The following is an 18,695-nucleotide window of genomic DNA, read 5'->3' on the forward strand; positions in this document are numbered from 1 at the left end:
TTTGAAGTATTTTCTAATCTGCAATATTTTCCTATCTTATTCCTACACCGGGAGCCTTCTAAATATGAGGCACAACTCAACAGTCATTAAAATATGAAATTATTACATAAATCGACTATTTTGGCGTACTGTTATGGCAAGAGCCCCAAATAGGAGAGACAACCAATTTAGTTATTTGAACCCCATGAACATTGAACAAATTTAGTGCTTTGAATCACATGAACATTGAGGCTTTTTTCCTTTTTTTGTCAATTTGAAACTCACAAGGAACTTGTACTCCACAACATGAGAAAGCACATCTCCGATCCTATACACTTTCCCTACTCTTATAAATTCAATCAAAAACCTCTAACATATAAGTTCCAAATTTTAACCAGCTAGTTAAAAGTCAATAGTGAAAATGAACTTGTGTAAAAAAAGGCTCATGGTATCACTAGTATTCATGCTGCAGAGGATTGTTGGGGGGTAATGGAATGAAAGGCCATATAGGTTTTAATAAAATGAAAAGGGAATAAGTCACACTGGTTCGGATGGCATACCTTATTACTATAAATTCCTCATAATTTTTCTCCACCAAATGCCTAGGAAATGAAATAACAGAGTCCCATGGTTCAATTCTAGGTTGAGATGAGATCAATCATCACAAGTTGTTTGTACAAAAACAAGCTCGAGCAAGCCTTCTGTGAGGTCTAATTGATTTAAGACACAAAAATAATTAGTCTGTATTAATATTTTGCCCATTCAAAAATTTCTACTGTCAAACACAAAACCATTTCAATTAGGTGCTGTACACTTCACATGATTCAGCTGCATCTGAATGTTTGAACAATTACACCGTGAGAAAAAGCAACTCCGAAAGCTCTGAAAAATTGCTTCCTCATTTACTTCAAGAAGAAGAAGAAGCCAAGAGCTAGAATTTTCCGCAATTGTATTCTGCATGCAACACTAATTTTATGAGTTTCTATGGCTTTGCCATTTCAGAATAGTATCTCACAATATAATTCTCAATTCTGGCATTGAAATTCCAAGGTAGCTGCAATAAATATGGATCAGCCCATTTCCGCATTTTGACGACTCCTCAACATCCACCCACTTGATGCAATTCTTTTTTCACCAAATGAGCGAGGCTTCCAATACAAGCATGCATTATAATGAGCAGGTGGCTTACAAGGCTGTATCACATTACTGATCGAACATAACTGATCTTATTGGCTGGTTGAATATAGCTTCCCTTAATCAATCTCCTTCTAAGTATCTCAATATAAGGCTTTCATGGCTTAAAGCATTTTCTACTTAGCACCAATCATGATGATCTTGTCAGAATCCAGCAAGCCACAAAAGAAGAATTTGGTGTACGTCTGTTCTCCTATTCATTCCACAGCCAATATACTTGTCTATGCCTTCTGTTCATGTTGGCATTCCAACTACGCATGACATACACCAGTTACCCAGGGCTCTTAAAATCTTCACCCAAAATGTGTCAGTTTTTATGGCGTCCCACTGCTGTTTTTTGAAAAATAGATGCCACTATGAAGTCATCATTTCATGGAAAGATTGACACAACAAATATAGCCTAAACCAGAAACAACATCATGCAATAATTGTATTGCATCTTCAAAGTGTCCAAGGACATCACCTGCGCATCAATTAATTCTCAGGACAACAAAGCTCACCAGTAGTCTCCACATGAACAGATTCCTCCAGTGATATGATGAAATCGGTTCTTATCTCTTAAAGATACTTCCCTACCGTACACCTTTGACACAAACTTGGCAAAATTGTGGCAATCCACACAAATACGGAGGTTTTTCATGACCCGAACAGGGACTCCATCAGGGCTACCAATCAGTCCAAAAGCCAAGGCCAACTTTTCACTATGGCCTAGGAGAATCTTCTCCTTCTGCTCATCATCCACATCATATAAAACACAACTCAAATCAGGAATATATCCAGCTTCCTTGATTTTGATAGACAATTCCTTCACCTTTGAAAATACCTCTTGCCTCCTTGGATGGGATCGATCGCTGGCATGAAAAGTATGAAGCATTTGGTCAAGCTCAATCCAGCTTCTTCCTGGCTCCTTCACCACAGCCTTGTTCTTCATCAATTCCCTTAGAGTCCTAACATCTTCCCATCTCCCTGCAGAAGCATACAAATTAGACAGAATAACATAATTCCCAGCATTTTCAGGCTCAATTTCTAAAAGCCGATGAGCCACAATTTCCCCAATACGAACATTCATGTGAACCCTACAAGCACCCAACAGCGAGCCCCAAATAGCAGCAGTTGGCTCGAAAGGCATTTGTTTGATAAATTCAAAAGCCTTTTCTACTTGGCCAGCACGTCCAAGCAAATCAACAACACACCCATAGTGCTCAATCTCTAGTTCAACCCCGTCTTTCCCATTCACCATTTCTTCAAAAATTTCCACCCCTCTATCTTCCATTCCTCCATGGCTACAACCAGACAAAACAGCCAAAAAAGTGACACTATCTGGTTTAACTTTATTTTCTTCTCTCATCAATTTGAAAAGCTTGACCACCTCTCTTTCCATCCCATGTTTACCATAACCGACAAGCATCGCATTCCATGATATAACAGTTCTCTCAGGCATGTTATCAAAGACCCTCCTTGAATAGTTGAGATTTCCACATTTTGAGTACATGTCAATCAGAGAATTCTGCAGAACCACATAGAAAGGCAGTTCAGATCGAAGTACATGACTATGAACTTGTCTGCCATGATCTAATGCAGCAAGCCCTGATAATGCTGTTAAAACATTGGCATAAGTAACATAATTTGAAATCATTCCTTCCTTCTGCAACTTACGGAATAGATCCAAAGCCTCCTCATCAAGTCCCAATTGAGCATAGCCTGAGATTATGGCGGTACAAGATACAACATCCCTCTCTGGCAAGCCTTCAAAAACTTCCCGAGCTTCATGGATTCTACCAGATTTCGCATACATGTCAAGAAGTGAACTGCCAACATACATATGCGTGTCAAAATTGTTCTTGATTATTAAAGAGTGGACTTGCCTTCCCTGATCCAGCCCAAAAGCACCCAAACAAGAGGTAAGTACTGTTGCAAAAGTGAACTCATTTGGCTTTGTACCTGTAAGAATGTAATGTAAACATCACTAAGCATATTGTTTTGGAACAATAAGTAAAAATCACTCCAATGTCTAGTAGCCATTGGTGCATAAATGGAAACTGAAGCCCATCCCACCACAGACTAGATATGACTGTATGAGGTTTAGACATGACAGCCGAAATTGTTGATGGGATTCAGAAACTGAAAGAAACACACAAGTTCAGATTGTCTTTTCATGGCAATTGAATTGGAATTCAGATGTCTGGCTTGCATATGCTCACTTAAAATATGATCATTGTTTTCTTTAGAGCTCGTTTTGAACTCGGAAAAGTTTTAAACAAAATATGAAAAGTATCCATTTTTTCATGTTTGGTTATCAAAATAAAATATACAATAAGTCAATGAATATTGATTTTACATATCATTAACATTTGATTTTTATTATTTTTTAATCGTATTAGAACAAATTTTCACTTTTTATATTATCGAGTATAGAGAGAATAAAATGGAAAAAATTTCTTCTTATTTTCCTTTTTTTTTCTTTCCTCAAACAAAATCCTTGATCCAAGTACAGCCTTAGGGTCTAGAAAATGACATATTTTTTGTTTTATACTCTTCTGCATGACTTAAATTGCAAATAAATAAATGAAGCTGCAAATACCATTGCGTACACAAAAGCTGCATTTGGGAGTATAGATTTCAGATGATTTGGATAAGGATGGATTTGGACAAAAAATTCATACAATTTTTTATTACATATTTTTCAAAACCACACAAATCCAAATCCAAGGCCTCTCCCAAACATAAGGAAATAGAAAAATAAATTCCAAATTCCCATGAAGATTGTGCTAAAATTCGATAGTGTTACCCAAACACTTTCTTCATGGAATAGAAATATAAGTTGCAATAATACCTGATCTCAACATCTGTACAAAAAGATCCAAAGCTTCAGAGGTATACCCCCTCTGAGAATAAGCTGAAATCATGGCAGTCCAAGAAACTACATTCCGATCAGGCATTTCGTCGAGCACTCTGCGTGCATCTCTCAGCCACTCACATTTGCTGTAGAAGACAATTAACCTGGTTCTGAGGTACACAGGCGGGAGATAACGCGTCTTTATCATGTGGGCATGGACTCTTTGACCTTTTCTAATGGCTCGTTGGTTCACACACTCCGTTAAGATTGAATCATAGCCTTTGAAGTTCACTTCAAGACCTTGCACGGCCATTTCTAGAAGGGCCTCTTTCAGTTGACCGTTGGAGCACAGGATTTTCAAATTTGGTGGGGCTGGCGGGAACATGGGGATGTTTGGCTGTAGAGAAAATTGAGTTGAGACGGAAGAAAATGCATGATTGGGTTGATGGAAAAATGTAGGGATTGTCCTGAGCATTTTCATGTTGATAAATAACCATGACAGTCCACGAATTCTTGGCGAGTTAGCCTTTGCAGCTCACTGACATGCAAAGGCCGTTAACTACAATGGAATCCTCCCCGGTTATACTATGGAGAGTTTCCCTGAGCTTGACTCCCCAATCTCAGGCGTGGTTTTAAATAATGGTGGCAGCCGGTTTTTTGAGTTATGGCACACACCGCGAAAAATCACGGCCATAGCGGCGATTAAAGGCGACTAAGGCCGTTATGTAACTGCTACCAGATTGTTACGTCAAAAAATTATTTTATTTTTAACTTTTTCTTCCCACCTTTTCCTCCCTTTCATAAATCATTTTCAATATATTATGTGATGAGGTAGGGGAAAGATTATAATAAGGATGATAATGATATAAAACTTATTATTTTTTTAATAAAAAATATATTAATTGATAATTTCAAAAATACTAACTTACTACATAGTTTGATAATAATAGTAATGTAGCGGCCTGAACCAGCGGGCACAGACTGCTAATATTCCATAAATATTCCTATAAAACTCTGATACCACAATATAAACATTCATAATTAATATAAACATGCAGCCAACGGAAGTAAAATATACTTATACAACCATACATACCAGAATACTACTCTCAACCAGTCTTACTAAAATTTCTCAAAACATTATACAACTCAGAATGTTAAAAAACAACTAAACATAACAAAATAGTATCCTACCAAACCCATTCTTGGCTAGATCATCTAGGTCTCACCCCGGAACTCTTAGACTCGATTTCCTGTAGGTCCTGAAAATTTATATATATACTAGGGTAAGAAACTTCTCATTAAGACAGAATAGATTACTATCAATGTGTGGCTAATATGAGTTTTAGTGAACTTAAACACATTCTTTACTTTAACTTATTTGACAGATATGACATTTGTACAAAATAACTTACACTTATATAGTTGAAAATACACATTTCTTTCATAATATAAATAAGTTCGATAACTAACCACATTTACATAAATTCACATATATGCGTGGAAGAAACCCCCTTTGGACATACAACATCATCATGTATAAACCTCCATGATCGGGTTGTGCAGTCCGAAGACTGGACCTAGCCCTAGCTGGCCTACCACCAGGCTAAGTCAAACCTCATGTCTGCAAGTCTGATTTGCCTACCCAACCTGGTCTAGACTCTAACGGGTACACAACCCTTTTGTGGCCAAATCGACTTTTCATTACCAACACTTCTATCCAGAATAGTGTGGTTGCACTATCTCACATACTAGTTACGGTACCGTGCTCTCATCACATCTGGTCATTAGGGTTCTTAAACCATATAATGCAATTGAAGTAATAAAAACTATTATATAACTCATTTCGTAATTCAGTATAAAACCTGTCGTATCAAAACTCTTATACAGTCATCATATCAAAACCCGGCATTTAGCCGTCATATCCAATTTTCACCATTTCCAGTATTTCCATCAATCCGTATAAATTACATTTCCATCGTATAATACCGTAAAAACTCATATTCACTTGTGCAGTAACATATAAATAATTCTCATGTCACACAACTTTTAATTGATAAATCATGATATACTGAACTACTTGCAAAAATATATTTTTTTGCTGAAAACTAGGTCAGTCATCTTCATAATTTTTACTCAAATCAAAATACCTGTTTAATAAGGAAAAGGAAGATGATCAATCGTACTCACTTTGATTTTTCACCAAATACGTATAATAAGTAAAACTAATAGTTTCATATGCCTGAATCATTCAAAAAATCATATATAACATACTTGAGTTCATATACTCGAGTTTAATCGATTCAAATTTAAGAAAAAACTGATATAATCTATTTCCCTTACCTATTCCTGAAAAATTGTTTTCCCGTTCCCTCGAACAATTCCCAAGTTCCTAAATACGGCGAGGAGAAAGCTGCCGACAAATCGAGAAAGACGAGGGAGATGATCAGAGGGCTAGCCGAAGCCTTGAGAGACCTTAGAAGCGAGAGAGACGCGCGCGAAAAAGAGGGAATCGAAACCCTAGCAGAGAGAGAGAGAGGTTTTGGAATTTTCTAAAAAAAAATGAGCTAAAACCAATTTATAAAGAAGTTGACCCGTGAGAAACTGTCGATGGTTTTCCTGAGCTGACGAAACCGTCGACGCTTTTCTGAGATGGCCTCAAACCGTCGACGATTTGGTGTAGAACCAAACCATCTCCATTCTTTCCTTACTTTTCCTTCTCTTTTATTTATTTTCTTTTTTTTTTCTTGGTTCGGGTTCCAACAAGTAATTTGATATTTGTGTTATGTATTTTTCAACTTCAATCTTTTTTTCCTTTTTTATTTATTTTATATTTGTATTATACGTATGTCTTTTCTATCTAATAGACTAACGGAGTGCATAATGTATTTTTTTTAATTAATTAATTTAGCACACATGAAAATTTATCACACATAAATAATGAGAAGTATAAATATGCACACACACCTCATTTTTCTTTCAATAGTGCTTTAAAACAAATGTAAACTTTTTGCCCTTACCAAATAACTTAATTGAACTAAAGGATCCAAAATACACTATGACCTAAAACATACAAGTACACTTACATGCACAAGGTTGTTTTTGCTTGAAAAAAATTCATAGTCATTACACTTGCTTCTCGTTATGTCAAGTTCACTACTCTTGCTTCCCGTGACGTTACCTTACCCGCTATAGCCATTTAAAACCTTGTTGTCAGGGATCCATAAGCAAAATTTCAATATTTTTTTTTCTGTTTAAAAACTATATATATATATTATATATATCCCTTTAGTGTTTAACATCTCAAAATCTTTCTTTTAACTACTTTAAAATTTTCAAAAAGGTGCCCATAACTATTTATATATATTTTAAAATTATTCCTATAACTATCTATAAAAATATTCCAAAAAATGTCTCCATAACTATTCATAAAACTTTTTTAAAACCCATAACTACCCGTGTATATTTTAAAAATATTCTTATAATTACCCATAAATATTCCAAAAAATAACTCTAATAACTCTATAACTTTCTTAAAATAATATTTTTATTTGTTATTTTTTAAAGAATTATTTTATTATAATTATCACTCAAAAGCAATGAAGTACACGCATCACACATGCCGACGGCTAATAGAGAATAAAGAAGGAGCAATTATGGGTGGATTTCAAATTTCCAAAAAACAAGGGCATAATTTAAAATAATTAATTTTTTTCTTTATTATTGTACCCTTTTAATTTTTTTTAAGGTAAAAGATACTAGTCTCTCCTGAAATTTCAAAAATTTCTTAGACCTTTCATGAAATTTTAAAAATGTCACAGACTTATACTGAGATTTGTCCAAACAAGACAAATCTTCCTTTAAAAGACTTATCTTGTTTTAACAAAATACAAGGAGATGTTTGCTCTTTTTAACAAACCTAAAGGGAGATTCATAAAATTCTTGAAATGTCAAAGTACATCAATAAAATTTTTGAAACATCAGAGAAGGTCCCTGTCTTTTTATCAAATCTGCGGAAAATTAAATATCTTTGACTTTTTTTCCATTTAGCTAATGAGAAACAATAAGAGAACTATTTGAAAATTTTAAATTGTTGGGTCAAAAGTAATAATAAAAAAAAAAGACAAATTTATTGGTAATAGCTTATATTTTACAAATAGGATTACAATAATTACCCTTAAAGATCATTTGAAGTCACTAATAAAAAGGTTTAATAAAAAAAATTATTAAATCTTAAACTAAAAAAAATTACTAGAAATCATAAATATTATTTGCCATATTTAATTTATTATAAACATTAATTAAATAAATATTTTTTGAAAATTACATTTATTAAAAATGTTGTATGCATCCATATTATTATTATTATTATTACACTTAACCCCAGAAGTTTCTAAATGTGCAACTGATATTTCAAATAATTAAAATGACATTTTTACTCTTATGCAATATATATATATATATAGTTTAAACTTACTAAGGACTTTGTTTTTAAAAATCAGAATTTTAAATGATAATTTTGCCTTGTTATCATAAATTTTACTTTTTGGATTTTTAGTGTTAGAATTAAAAATTTTTCTATAAGAATAAATAGAAATTTAAAGGATTTAAAAGTATATGTTTACTTGATTGACAATCAATTAGGGATAAGGTTTGAATGGCAAAAGAATTAAATTCGAGAGGAACGCGTGGCATTTAAAATTTTCAATACAAAATTCAGTGTCTAATATTCCAGTGTTATTTTATATCTTTTTCATTTTTTTTTAAATTCAATGCAATATGAAATGTATTTAGAAAAAATTACATATTTTTTTTTTAAATGTGATGCAATATTTTCTGACATGAAAAAGAGTAAGGATAGACCTCAAATTACTTAGAATGAGGTGGTCATGAAAATGCATTGAGTGAATTGGTGAAAAAGAATTCATATAACCGACCCCACCTAATGAAGCTTAAAACTTGTTATTATTGATGTGATATTTTCTAGGAAAAATAAAAGGAATGCAAAAGTCATGATATCTTTAAAATAAAAATAAGTCACGAAATCAAATTCAAAATAAAAAAAATGGTATATTTGTCGAGTTTAGAATTTCAACATTGGAATATGTTGTATATTAAAAATAATGAACCTAGCAAATTTTTTTTTTTTAAATTAAAAAAATGTCATTCAAATTTTGCACGTCTAAGATTCTAAATTCCCTCTTGTATCCAAAATACCATATATTTTTATCAACATTCAACTTAGTCAAAACCTTGACTCTAATGATTTGACAAAATAGTTATTCATTCAAATAAGAGGAAATATACATTAAATTTTAAAAATTAAGAAAATAATTATTCTTTACGTATTCGTAATTATTTCATTTAATATGTAATAAAAAATAGGATCTCCACGATAAAATTTGAAAATAGTTATCTCTTATCTATTCGTTATTATGAACTCATAAAATGTTTTACATAGTTATTTGTTTTATAGTAATAACATAATTTCTTATATAACTAATTGTAACTAACCTACTAATCTAATCTATTCTTGAGAATCAGTATTCCGCAAATCAAACGTAACCTAATAGTTACATGTTTAATGGACGTGCCATAAAAGGGGAAAGTTAACTCACCCCTGCAATTTCACTCAAAACATTTTTAACTAAAATACTAAAACATAATTCACTATTCTTGAAAGTTTATCAAAGTAAATTATCTCAACATACTATACACTAAAATGGAACATTATTCTCATACACCTTGCCAGACTTTGTAATCCATTCAAAGCAACTTCTTAGTACAGTACAAAAAACATGAACTTGCCATTTTAAGGGCAATACCCATTTCACAATTTGTTTTCCTGCACAAAACACCAACAAGCACGCTGCATCAAAACAATCATGGGCAAAATCTTGAATTAGAGTGCGTCCAGGAATTATTTCAAGCTGAAGTTATTTCTATGACCTTTCTCTGGTTCTCTGTACAGACCAGAATGGAAACCAAGCAAAGAAATATTATTTACAGTTGAAGGCTTGAAATCCAACGGATTATTCCACCTTCCCGATCGATGATTGGACCATCTCATGTTTACATTTTCAACCTCCAAGCCCTTAATGTGTTCCATGATGAACCCAGCCGTGCTGTGATGAACAAGACCCTGGCATCCTGGTCTATAATCTGCCAACCCATCTGCATAGTTTGTCCATCTCCGGTAAGTGAGTTCCACATTGATGAATCTCAAATTGCTCAACAGCCCACCAATAGAACCCGATAAGAAGACACCGTTTTCGGATGTTGCAGTAACGTTGATGAACTGTATATTAGAGATTGATCCCACCTTTGAATTGAAGTCCCTTGGGCATGTTGTCACATATATAGGCTCTGCCCTTCCCCACCATGAAGGGTCATAGTATCTTGTACTTATATTCATGTTCGAGAAGGTAATGTCTCTTACATGTCCTGCTCGTAGGTAAGTAGTGAGTAATCCCATTGTGTTCATTCGTTAAGGGGGCAAAAACAAAAGATGTTACTATATTCATTAGTTAGCATGGAGATTGGCTATCAAATCAAATTTGAAAAAGTGAGCAAGAGAGTCCACAAACACGACAAACTAGAATCAGGCCAAAAAAGGACATGTATCCATGCCAATCTCTTGTCGTCTTCAAGAACCAAATTTATCATTGGTGAAAATGATCATAAGCGAGTCTAATGCCTGCAGTTTTCATGCTCTCAAAATATACACAATACGATCCTACAATTATAAGAATTCGCTGAAGGTTTCTGTATAAATGTCTTCCCCTCTTTGCCCCACGACACCATCATTAATATTCGAATCCTAAAAAAATTCTAGGTGAAAATATTAGCAATGTAAATCAAGAACAAAGGTAATTTCAAAATTCAAATTTGATTGCTTCTTTGAACGCTTGAAAGGAAGTTTAAGCATAAAAACTCAGCCATCCACCCACAGCTCCCACTTCCCCACACAACGGCAATGGAATACTAGTCCAGATAATCAAATAAGTTCCGTCCTATAAGGCCCATTATTCTCTCACTTCCTTTTTCTAGAGTCGTGAAGCGCACGTGAAGCAACCATGGTTGTTGAAGATTGACAGCATCAGGATATTCTTCCTGTTTCTAGGAAATTCACATACTGAAAGCAATTTGCCATGTTTCTTTTTCTAGACAGCAGTCAAAGCATTCCTATGCAAGTATGGTGCACATTGATACTGTAAACGGAATTCAATTTCTGTATTCCTTGAATTCTAAATTATGCACATCCCAATCTTACAATATATATAATACAATCAAATATTCTAAACAAGGAAACAATCTCCCTACAGAATAATATACAATCTTCTATTTTTATCCACTTTCCTAATTTACTCACTATTCCCATGGATACTCGAGATTTCAACACTCCCCCTCAAATTAGATCATAGATATTAATCATCTCCAACTTACTATTAGACCATCAAAGTTCTGTTGTGCTAACCCTTTAGTAAAGATATCTGCAGTTTGTTTCTTGGTAGGTACATAAGTCATACAGATGGTTCCTTCTTCAGCCTTCTCTTTGATAAAATGTCGGTCCACTTCCACATGTTTAGTCCTGTCATGTTGAACTGGATTGATAGAGATACTGATGGCTGTTTTGTTGTCACAATAGAGTTTGATAGGAAATTTCAACAGAATTTGTAACTCTTCCAAGAGTTTCCGTAACCACAGTCCTTCACATATTCCTTGAGCAACTGCCCTGAATTCAGCTTCAACACTACTTCGAACTACTATATTTTGTTTTTTACTTCTCTAAGTAACCAAATTTCGCCATACAAGGTGTAATATTCGGTGGTAGACCTTCTATCTTCCACTGATCCTGCCCAATCTGCATTTGTAAAAATTTCTACTTCCTTACTTTCACATTTCTTGAAGAAGAGTCCTTTGCTCGGAAAGCCCTTGAGATATCTAAGGATCTTGTACACAGCATCTAGATGAGCCTTTTTTTTTTTGTGAATACATTTGCTGGCTTACCACACTTACCGCAAATGCAATATCGGGTCTGGTATGTGATAGGTAGATTAGCTTACCAACCAATCTCCGATACCTCTCCTATTCAACTGGTATTCCACAATTTTCGACCCTCTTTACTGCTTCAATTGGGGTTTCACTAGGTTTGCATCCAAGCATGTCAGTTTCGGTTAGGAGATCAGTGATATACTTTCGCTGAGAGACACTAATACCCTTTTTTGATCTAGCAACTTACATGTCTAAGAAATACCGCATTTGTCTCAAGTTTTTAACTCCAAACTTAATAGCTAGGACTTTCTTTAATCTTTCAATCTCTATTGTATCATCCCCAGTTAGGATTATATCATCAACATACACTATCAGAATCGTTCTCTTACCACTTTCAGACTGTTGGAAGAACGGAGTGTGATCTAATTGCCTTTGTCGATATCCTTGGTTTTTTTATTACTTTGCAAATTTGTCGAACCAAGATCTAGGAGATTGCTTGAGTCCATACAAGGACTTCTTGAGTTTACATACTCTGTTTTCTTCACCTTTCTCACTGAAACCTGGTGGTAACGTCATGCAGACTTCTTCTTCTAACTCGCCATTTAGAAATACATTCTTAATGTCGAGTTGCTATAGTGGCCAATCTAAGTTGACTGTCAAGGACAAGAGGACCCGAACTGTATTCAAGTTTGCCACTGGTGCAATGTCTTCGTGTAGTCAATGTCATAAGTCTGTGTAAATCATTTTACAATGAGTCCGGCTTTATATCGTTCAACTGTCCCATCAGCTTTATATTTCACTATGAAGACCCATTTACAACCAACTGGCTTCGTACTTCTCCGCAAATTCATTACGTCCCAATTTCCATTTTTCTCCAAGGCCCACATTTCCTCCATGACAGCTTCCCTCCATTCAGGAATTTCCAGGGCTTCCTGAATATTCTTTGGAATTTTTATCCTGTCAAGGTTAGAGGTAAAAGCACAATATCCTTTAGACAAGTTTTTATAAGACATGTATTTAGACTAGGGATATTGAGTACACGACCTAGTTTGTTTTCTAACTGTAATGGGTAAATTGATGTCATCAGGTACAGGCTTATCAGAAGAGAGCTCATGACTATCTATTACTAGATCGGGATTGGGCGTGGACTCATGGTTACTCAGAGCTATCACCGATTCCAACGCTTTTGGTGCCTCAGGTATGAGATTCTCCCTATTCTTTGTATTCGGTTTTCTTGAGTAAACAAGTTTTGCTTTTCTACATCTCCCCCTGAGGTTAAGTGATCTTTTGTGTATGACAGGTCAGGAAATGATGTAATAGGAGACTCAGTAGATGGGTCAGGGAATGAAGCAATGGGAGACGCAGTAGATGGCACAGAGTTAGTAGTAAAGAAATCAAAGAACCGATCTTCACTCCACTTCTCCCCCTGAAGAGAGGGCTTTTGGAAATAAGGAGTGGTTTCAAAGAACGTGACTCAAGGCTAACAAACATTTTTTTTTAGATAAGGTCATAACAAATGTAGCCTTTCTGGGTAGGAGAGTAACTAATAAAGACGCATTTAACAGCACGAGGTTCCAATTTACCCCAATTATGAGCATGAACATGAACAAATGCAATACATCCAAAGATTTTCAGAGGAAGACTGGAGTGGAGTCGAGAGGTAGGAAAATATTCTTGGAATTTCTAGAGATGAGTGGCAAAGGAAAGAACTCGACTCGACATTTGATTAATAAGTTGTGTAGCTGTTAAGATAGCATCTCCCCAAAAATAGTTTGTCATATTTGTAGTGAACATTAATGTCCGAGCTACTTCAAGTATATGTCCATTTTTTTGTTCAACAACCCCATTTTGTTAAGGGGTATCCACACAAGAACTCTGGTGAACAAACTCATTTTCTTGAAGATAATTTCCTAGAATGTTATTAAAATATTTCATACCATTATCAATACGTAAAATTTGAATGCTAGTTTGGAGTTGTATTTGAATCATGGAGTGAAAACTAACAAAAATGGAACGGACTTCAGTTTTATCTTTCAACAAGTAAACCCAACAAATACGAATATGATCATCAATAAAAGTAACAAATAATTTCGTATGGGTGCGATTGGGGGATCGTGAGGGCCCCCACAAATCACTGTGAATCACCTTGTGACTTTTTAGTTGAAGTATCAGTAGTAGCCTGATAGCCACAATTTTTTTGATATTGTCTCGGCTTCCAGTTTGCAGGCTTTCCATGAATCTCCTAGCAGGTATCTATTGAATGACCTGGCTTTTGACAGTGCTCGCACCATAATTTTCCTCTTTGTGACTTTTGACCAGATCCCGTAGGGCTTTTTGAAGTTAAGGCCGAGACAACAGGCCCATTCGAATTTAGGGTTGGTATTTTAGGCCCGAAACAATCCGCCTGTGGCCTCAGCATCCTACGTAATCGGCTCTCCTTCGCCTTACTTCAGCGAACACCTCTCAGGTTGATGGCAGAGGTCGTCGACCAAGGATTCTTCCCCGTACGTCGTCCAAATCTCGGTTAAGGCCGGCCAAGAACTCGAAGACCCGTTCGTTTTTGAGTCGTTTTTTGTATCGTGCGCTGTCGCCGGAGCACACCCATTCCTTTTCGATGCTCAGATCGAGCTCCTGCCAGAGATGAGTCATCTCCATGAAATACTTAGTAATGCCTCTCTCACCTTGCCTCATCTACCACAATCACGTCTTGATCTCGAAGATCTACAAGTAACTCTCGACGTCGGAATATGTCTCACAAACGGCGTCCTAGACGTCCTTCGCCGTTGGCAAGAACGAGTAGATTTTCTCGATTGAAGGCTGCATCGAGTTGACAAGACAAGCAATGACCATAGAGTTTTCGGTCCTCTATTTTTGCAAGGCTACAACATCGGTAGAGTCTAGTTTCCTCCATTTGCCAGTAAGATAACCTAGCCTACATTTTCCTTCAATCACTAATTTTATGGATTGAGCCCACACGGAAATTTTTTTCCGTTTAGTTTCTCCACTGAGATTGGAAAGGTGGTGTCGTCTAGCCCATTCGAACCCCAACGGATGTGGCCTCTGAGTCGCCGTCGATATTTTTAGAAGAGGTTGACCCTCTGCTATTGACGGTGCCACTAGCCATAGTTAGCTAAGGTTGAGAAACCCTAACTCTGATACCATGTAAACGGAATTCAATTTCTGTATTCCTTGAATTCTAAATTATGTACATCTCAATCTTACAATATATAATACAATCAAATATTCTAAACAAGGAAACAATTCCCTACAAAATAATATACAATCTTCTACTTTTACCCACTTTCCTAATTTACTCACTATTACCACGGATACTCGGGATTTCAATAGATACAAACTAGACAGCAACACATTCAATATTAAAGGGGTAGCACAATTCAACTTAAAAAAGCATTAGTGCTAAAAACTCAGGAAAAACTTCTCATTAGTACCGAAGAAGGTTATTAGGTAACAATCATTTTCTGAAATCCAAAGAGTTTATTTCGATTCATAATAATGCCTAAAACGAGAATTTGATGTAAAATCTATAAATATAAATATAAAATAAAAAACTGCAAGCAAAAATCAAGGTGGTGGTACCTCCATCCCGGATCTGCATTCCAAGCCCTCTGTGAGAATCAACAATGGTGATATTGTCGAACACAAGACCCTTAAAATCAAACCAACTAGCACTACCAAGTTTGATTGCTGAAGATTTTGTTCGGATCCAACAGTTTGTAGCTGTCAAGTTATAGAGGGGTCCGGTGGACGTCTTAGGACAGATGGCATCATCTCCTGTATCAATTTTGCATCTTGTGATGACTGTATTGTTCGAATCCTCTATATCTATCCCATCATTATTTGGGATGTTGAAATCTCCATAAATTGAAACATCATGAATGGATGTGTTATCACTCCGTACAATGTGCAAGCTGCAGTTCACATCTCATCTATTAGACATGCCAAATAAATATATGAATGCTAAAAGGGAACCAGTAAAAAGAATTTCAATTACAAAATCTGTCTTTTGGGCGTAGCGTACACACATCACAAGATCATGAAGAACTAAAAACAACAATCATGGAAAACCATTGTTTAAAAACCCAAGTCCTTATAGCTAGGTAAGCCAACCAGCAATACAATGCAACAAAACAAGCACTATTCTCATCCAACCCACAACACTAAAAACTGCAACTAGACAATCTGATGAAGTAGGTCAATACTCATAACTGATGATTTGAGCTGTTCATTAAGCTTTGTGACCAATTTGGTTCTCATTCTGCCAATCCAAATGACCAAGTTTTGAAATGATATCTCTGCCATAGAATAAATGGGATAGCTAAAATCTTATTTACTAACAGCCAGCCTAACTTAAACAATAATCCAGAGACAAAAAATGTATCATTGTAAGCGATGGTATATAATTTGAAGTGACATGATACCAAACTGTTCATTGCTAATATGCCATTTCAAATTATACGCCATCACTCAATGTCTGTTCAGAACAGCTTTCGCACAAAAGTGATTTAAGAACATAAAACTAGTTTTAGATTAGCCATTAACAAAATTGAAAAGTCACATTCTCAGAGCAGCAAATTGATTTTGAATCTAAAATGACTTTGGGGGATTACTAAACCTTCCTCCACAGCTAATTTTTATATCAGTGGTTACCCCAGAGCTATATCAAACCTACAATTGCAATAACAGTTTTCATTTCATGGGGCATCTTACAAAAGATTACCATTGATGACAGTCCAAAAAAACATGAAAAATAAGGCCATCCTTTTGATGCAATCTGTTACTCTTGGGCCTTTTGAACACATCCTGAAGGTTCAAAGCATTTGGTATAAAAGAAAATTACAGGTCTAGCTCCAAAAGAATAGAAAGGGTTCCTAGCTGTGTCTCTAGGCTAGGACCACTAGATGCTGGTCAAAATCTTTCCCTATGAAGTTGAGTTTTGGGTCCTAAATTTTAGATTTTAATAGATTTAGACGAAACTCAATACAATTTGGTATTATATTCTATTCAAATCTATACAAATTTAAATTTAAAATCTCTCCCAAAAAGGGCAAAAAAAATTATTACAAAAAAAGTGCAAGGGAGCAAAAAAGGAAGAAATGAAAGTGAGCATAACTTTCTATACTGTATTCTATCTTGATACTTACATACCCAATAAGAATAAAATTAGTTCAAAGTTTCAAACATAATTAAAATTTTAGAAGAAAAATAATCAAAGCTTAATGACATGTAAGATAATTTTTTTCTATATTTTATTTTATAAGATAATCTTTTTCTATATTTTATTTTATAAGATAATTTTTTTTTGTATTTTATTTTCTTTCTTATTTTTCTATAACAAAACAAGACAAAAGAAATTCTATTTATACAATTTTCCTTTCATTCATGCTAAAGAAAGTGCAAGGAAAATGCTTTCTGGCAAAATAATTGGGCCAATCGCGCTCTGTGAAAATTTGAATTAGTTCAAACTTCAAAACCTAAAAGTCAAGCTGACCCAACCAACCAACCAACCAATCCCCAATGAAAACGACGCCGTCGTAGTGGAGGATTATGCCTCACATGAAACGACGTCGTTTTGTCTTGAAGAGAAGGATGCAACACGGACGAAAAAGAACCGGCGCAAAACCACCGGTGAATGAGAGGGGGAGAGAGGGTTTAAGTGCGCACCACCAGTAAGCCGGCTCCGTCAAGGTCACGTTCCAAACCCGAACATTCCTGCATCCGATGAAGCCCACGAGCCTCGGCCTACACTCGTCTCCTTCGCACGCTCCCGTTCTATTCCAACTCACCATCACGTTCTTCCTTGGATCGAGTCTTACCACGAACTTCAATCCCCGGCCGTCGATCGCCCCCCCGCCGGTGATCCCCACGTCCGTCGCGTTCTCCGCGAGCACCACGTACCATCTCCGCGCATCCGCCGGATAGTCCTCGATCCTCGTACCCCCCAACACCCTCGCTCCTTCTTCGATCGCCAAAACGACGCTGGATCTGAGGTGGATCGTCGCCGTCAGGTAGGCGCCCGGAGGGAACACGACTCGGCCGCCACCAGCGGCGGAGCAGGCATCGACGGCAGCCTGGATGTGGCGTGTGTCGTAGTGGACACCGTCGCCAACGGCCCCGTAGTCGGCGACGGAGAAGGTGCGGGAGTGGCAGTCGCCGTCGGCCGGTGGACTGCGTTGTGACGTGGGGGTCTGTGATTGGGTACTGGTGAACAAGAGGATGATGACCGCTGATTGGAGAAGCGAACTGGTCGTGTTGATGCGTGGCATGGTCTCTATTGATTGCTTCCCTTCGTGCTTCCCTCTTTTAGCAGCGACAGTAGAGTTAGAGTGACGACTGCTCGGATAAGTTATTAATTATTATTTAACCTTGTTTGCGCCAAAAGTCTTTTTTGGATAAGTTTAAGATTAATACAACCTTTTTTAAACGACTTTTGTTTTTTGGAGTTTGCGAAATTTGTATTAAAAATTATTCTTTATTATATTTTTATAGATAATTATAGGGATATTTTGATATAATTATGAGTAGTTATAGGAATAAATTTAGTATAATTATAAGGGTATTTTGAAAAAGTTATGGATAGTTAAAAGAGCATTTTGAAGTAATCATATAAGAATAAATTTGATATTTTTGAAAGAAGACATTAAAGGAAGAATTTCTTTTATAATATTAGAGA

The 18,695-nt window shown here is 35.8% G+C and overlaps 2 protein-coding genes across 2 annotated transcripts; both read right to left on the reverse strand.

The window, feature by feature from the left end:
* Positions 1–702: 702 nt before the first annotated feature.
* Positions 703–4,706, reverse strand: LOC131167657 (putative pentatricopeptide repeat-containing protein At3g13770, mitochondrial). Its single transcript, XM_058126469.1, has 2 exons — positions 4,007–4,706; positions 703–3,114 (listed from the first exon to the last, which is right to left on the reverse strand). The coding sequence occupies exons 1-2, from the start codon at positions 4,488–4,490 to the stop codon at positions 1,670–1,672; spliced, it is 1,929 nt and encodes a 642-aa protein (XP_057982452.1). The 5' UTR covers positions 4,491–4,706; the 3' UTR covers positions 703–1,669.
* Positions 4,707–9,692: 4,986 nt separating this feature from the next.
* LOC131167658 (probable polygalacturonase) lies at positions 9,693–18,435 on the reverse strand. Its single transcript, XM_058126470.1, has 3 exons — positions 17,687–18,435; positions 15,602–15,933; positions 9,693–10,453 (listed from the first exon to the last, which is right to left on the reverse strand). The coding sequence occupies exons 1-3, from the start codon at positions 18,286–18,288 to the stop codon at positions 9,930–9,932; spliced, it is 1,458 nt and encodes a 485-aa protein (XP_057982453.1). The 5' UTR covers positions 18,289–18,435; the 3' UTR covers positions 9,693–9,929.
* Positions 18,436–18,695: the final 260 nt, after the last annotated feature.

The sequence above is a fragment of the Malania oleifera genome, chromosome 11 (assembly GCF_029873635.1).
Source record: "Malania oleifera isolate guangnan ecotype guangnan chromosome 11, ASM2987363v1, whole genome shotgun sequence".
NCBI lineage: Eukaryota > Viridiplantae > Streptophyta > Magnoliopsida > Santalales > Ximeniaceae > Malania > Malania oleifera.

Excerpts from the sequence above, each read along its gene's own strand:
- LOC131167657 (XM_058126469.1), bottom strand. The coding sequence starts at position 4,490 with ATGAAAATGCTCAGGACAATCCCTACATTTTTCCATCAACCCAATCAT. Across the intron at positions 3,115-4,006 it reads TGTACAGATGTTGAGATCAG|GTACAAAGCCAAATGAGTTC; the intron begins GTATTATTGCAA and ends ACATTCTTACAG.
- LOC131167658 (XM_058126470.1), bottom strand. The coding sequence starts at position 18,288 with ATGCCACGCATCAACACGACCAGTTCGCTTCTCCAATCAGCGGTCATC. Across the intron at positions 15,934-17,686 it reads ACGGAGCCGGCTTACTGGTG|CTTGCACATTGTACGGAGTG; the intron begins GTGCGCACTTAA and ends TGTGAACTGCAG. Across the intron at positions 10,454-15,601 it reads AATGCAGATCCGGGATGGAG|GACATGTAAGAGACATTACC; the intron begins GTACCACCACCT and ends ACCTACGAGCAG.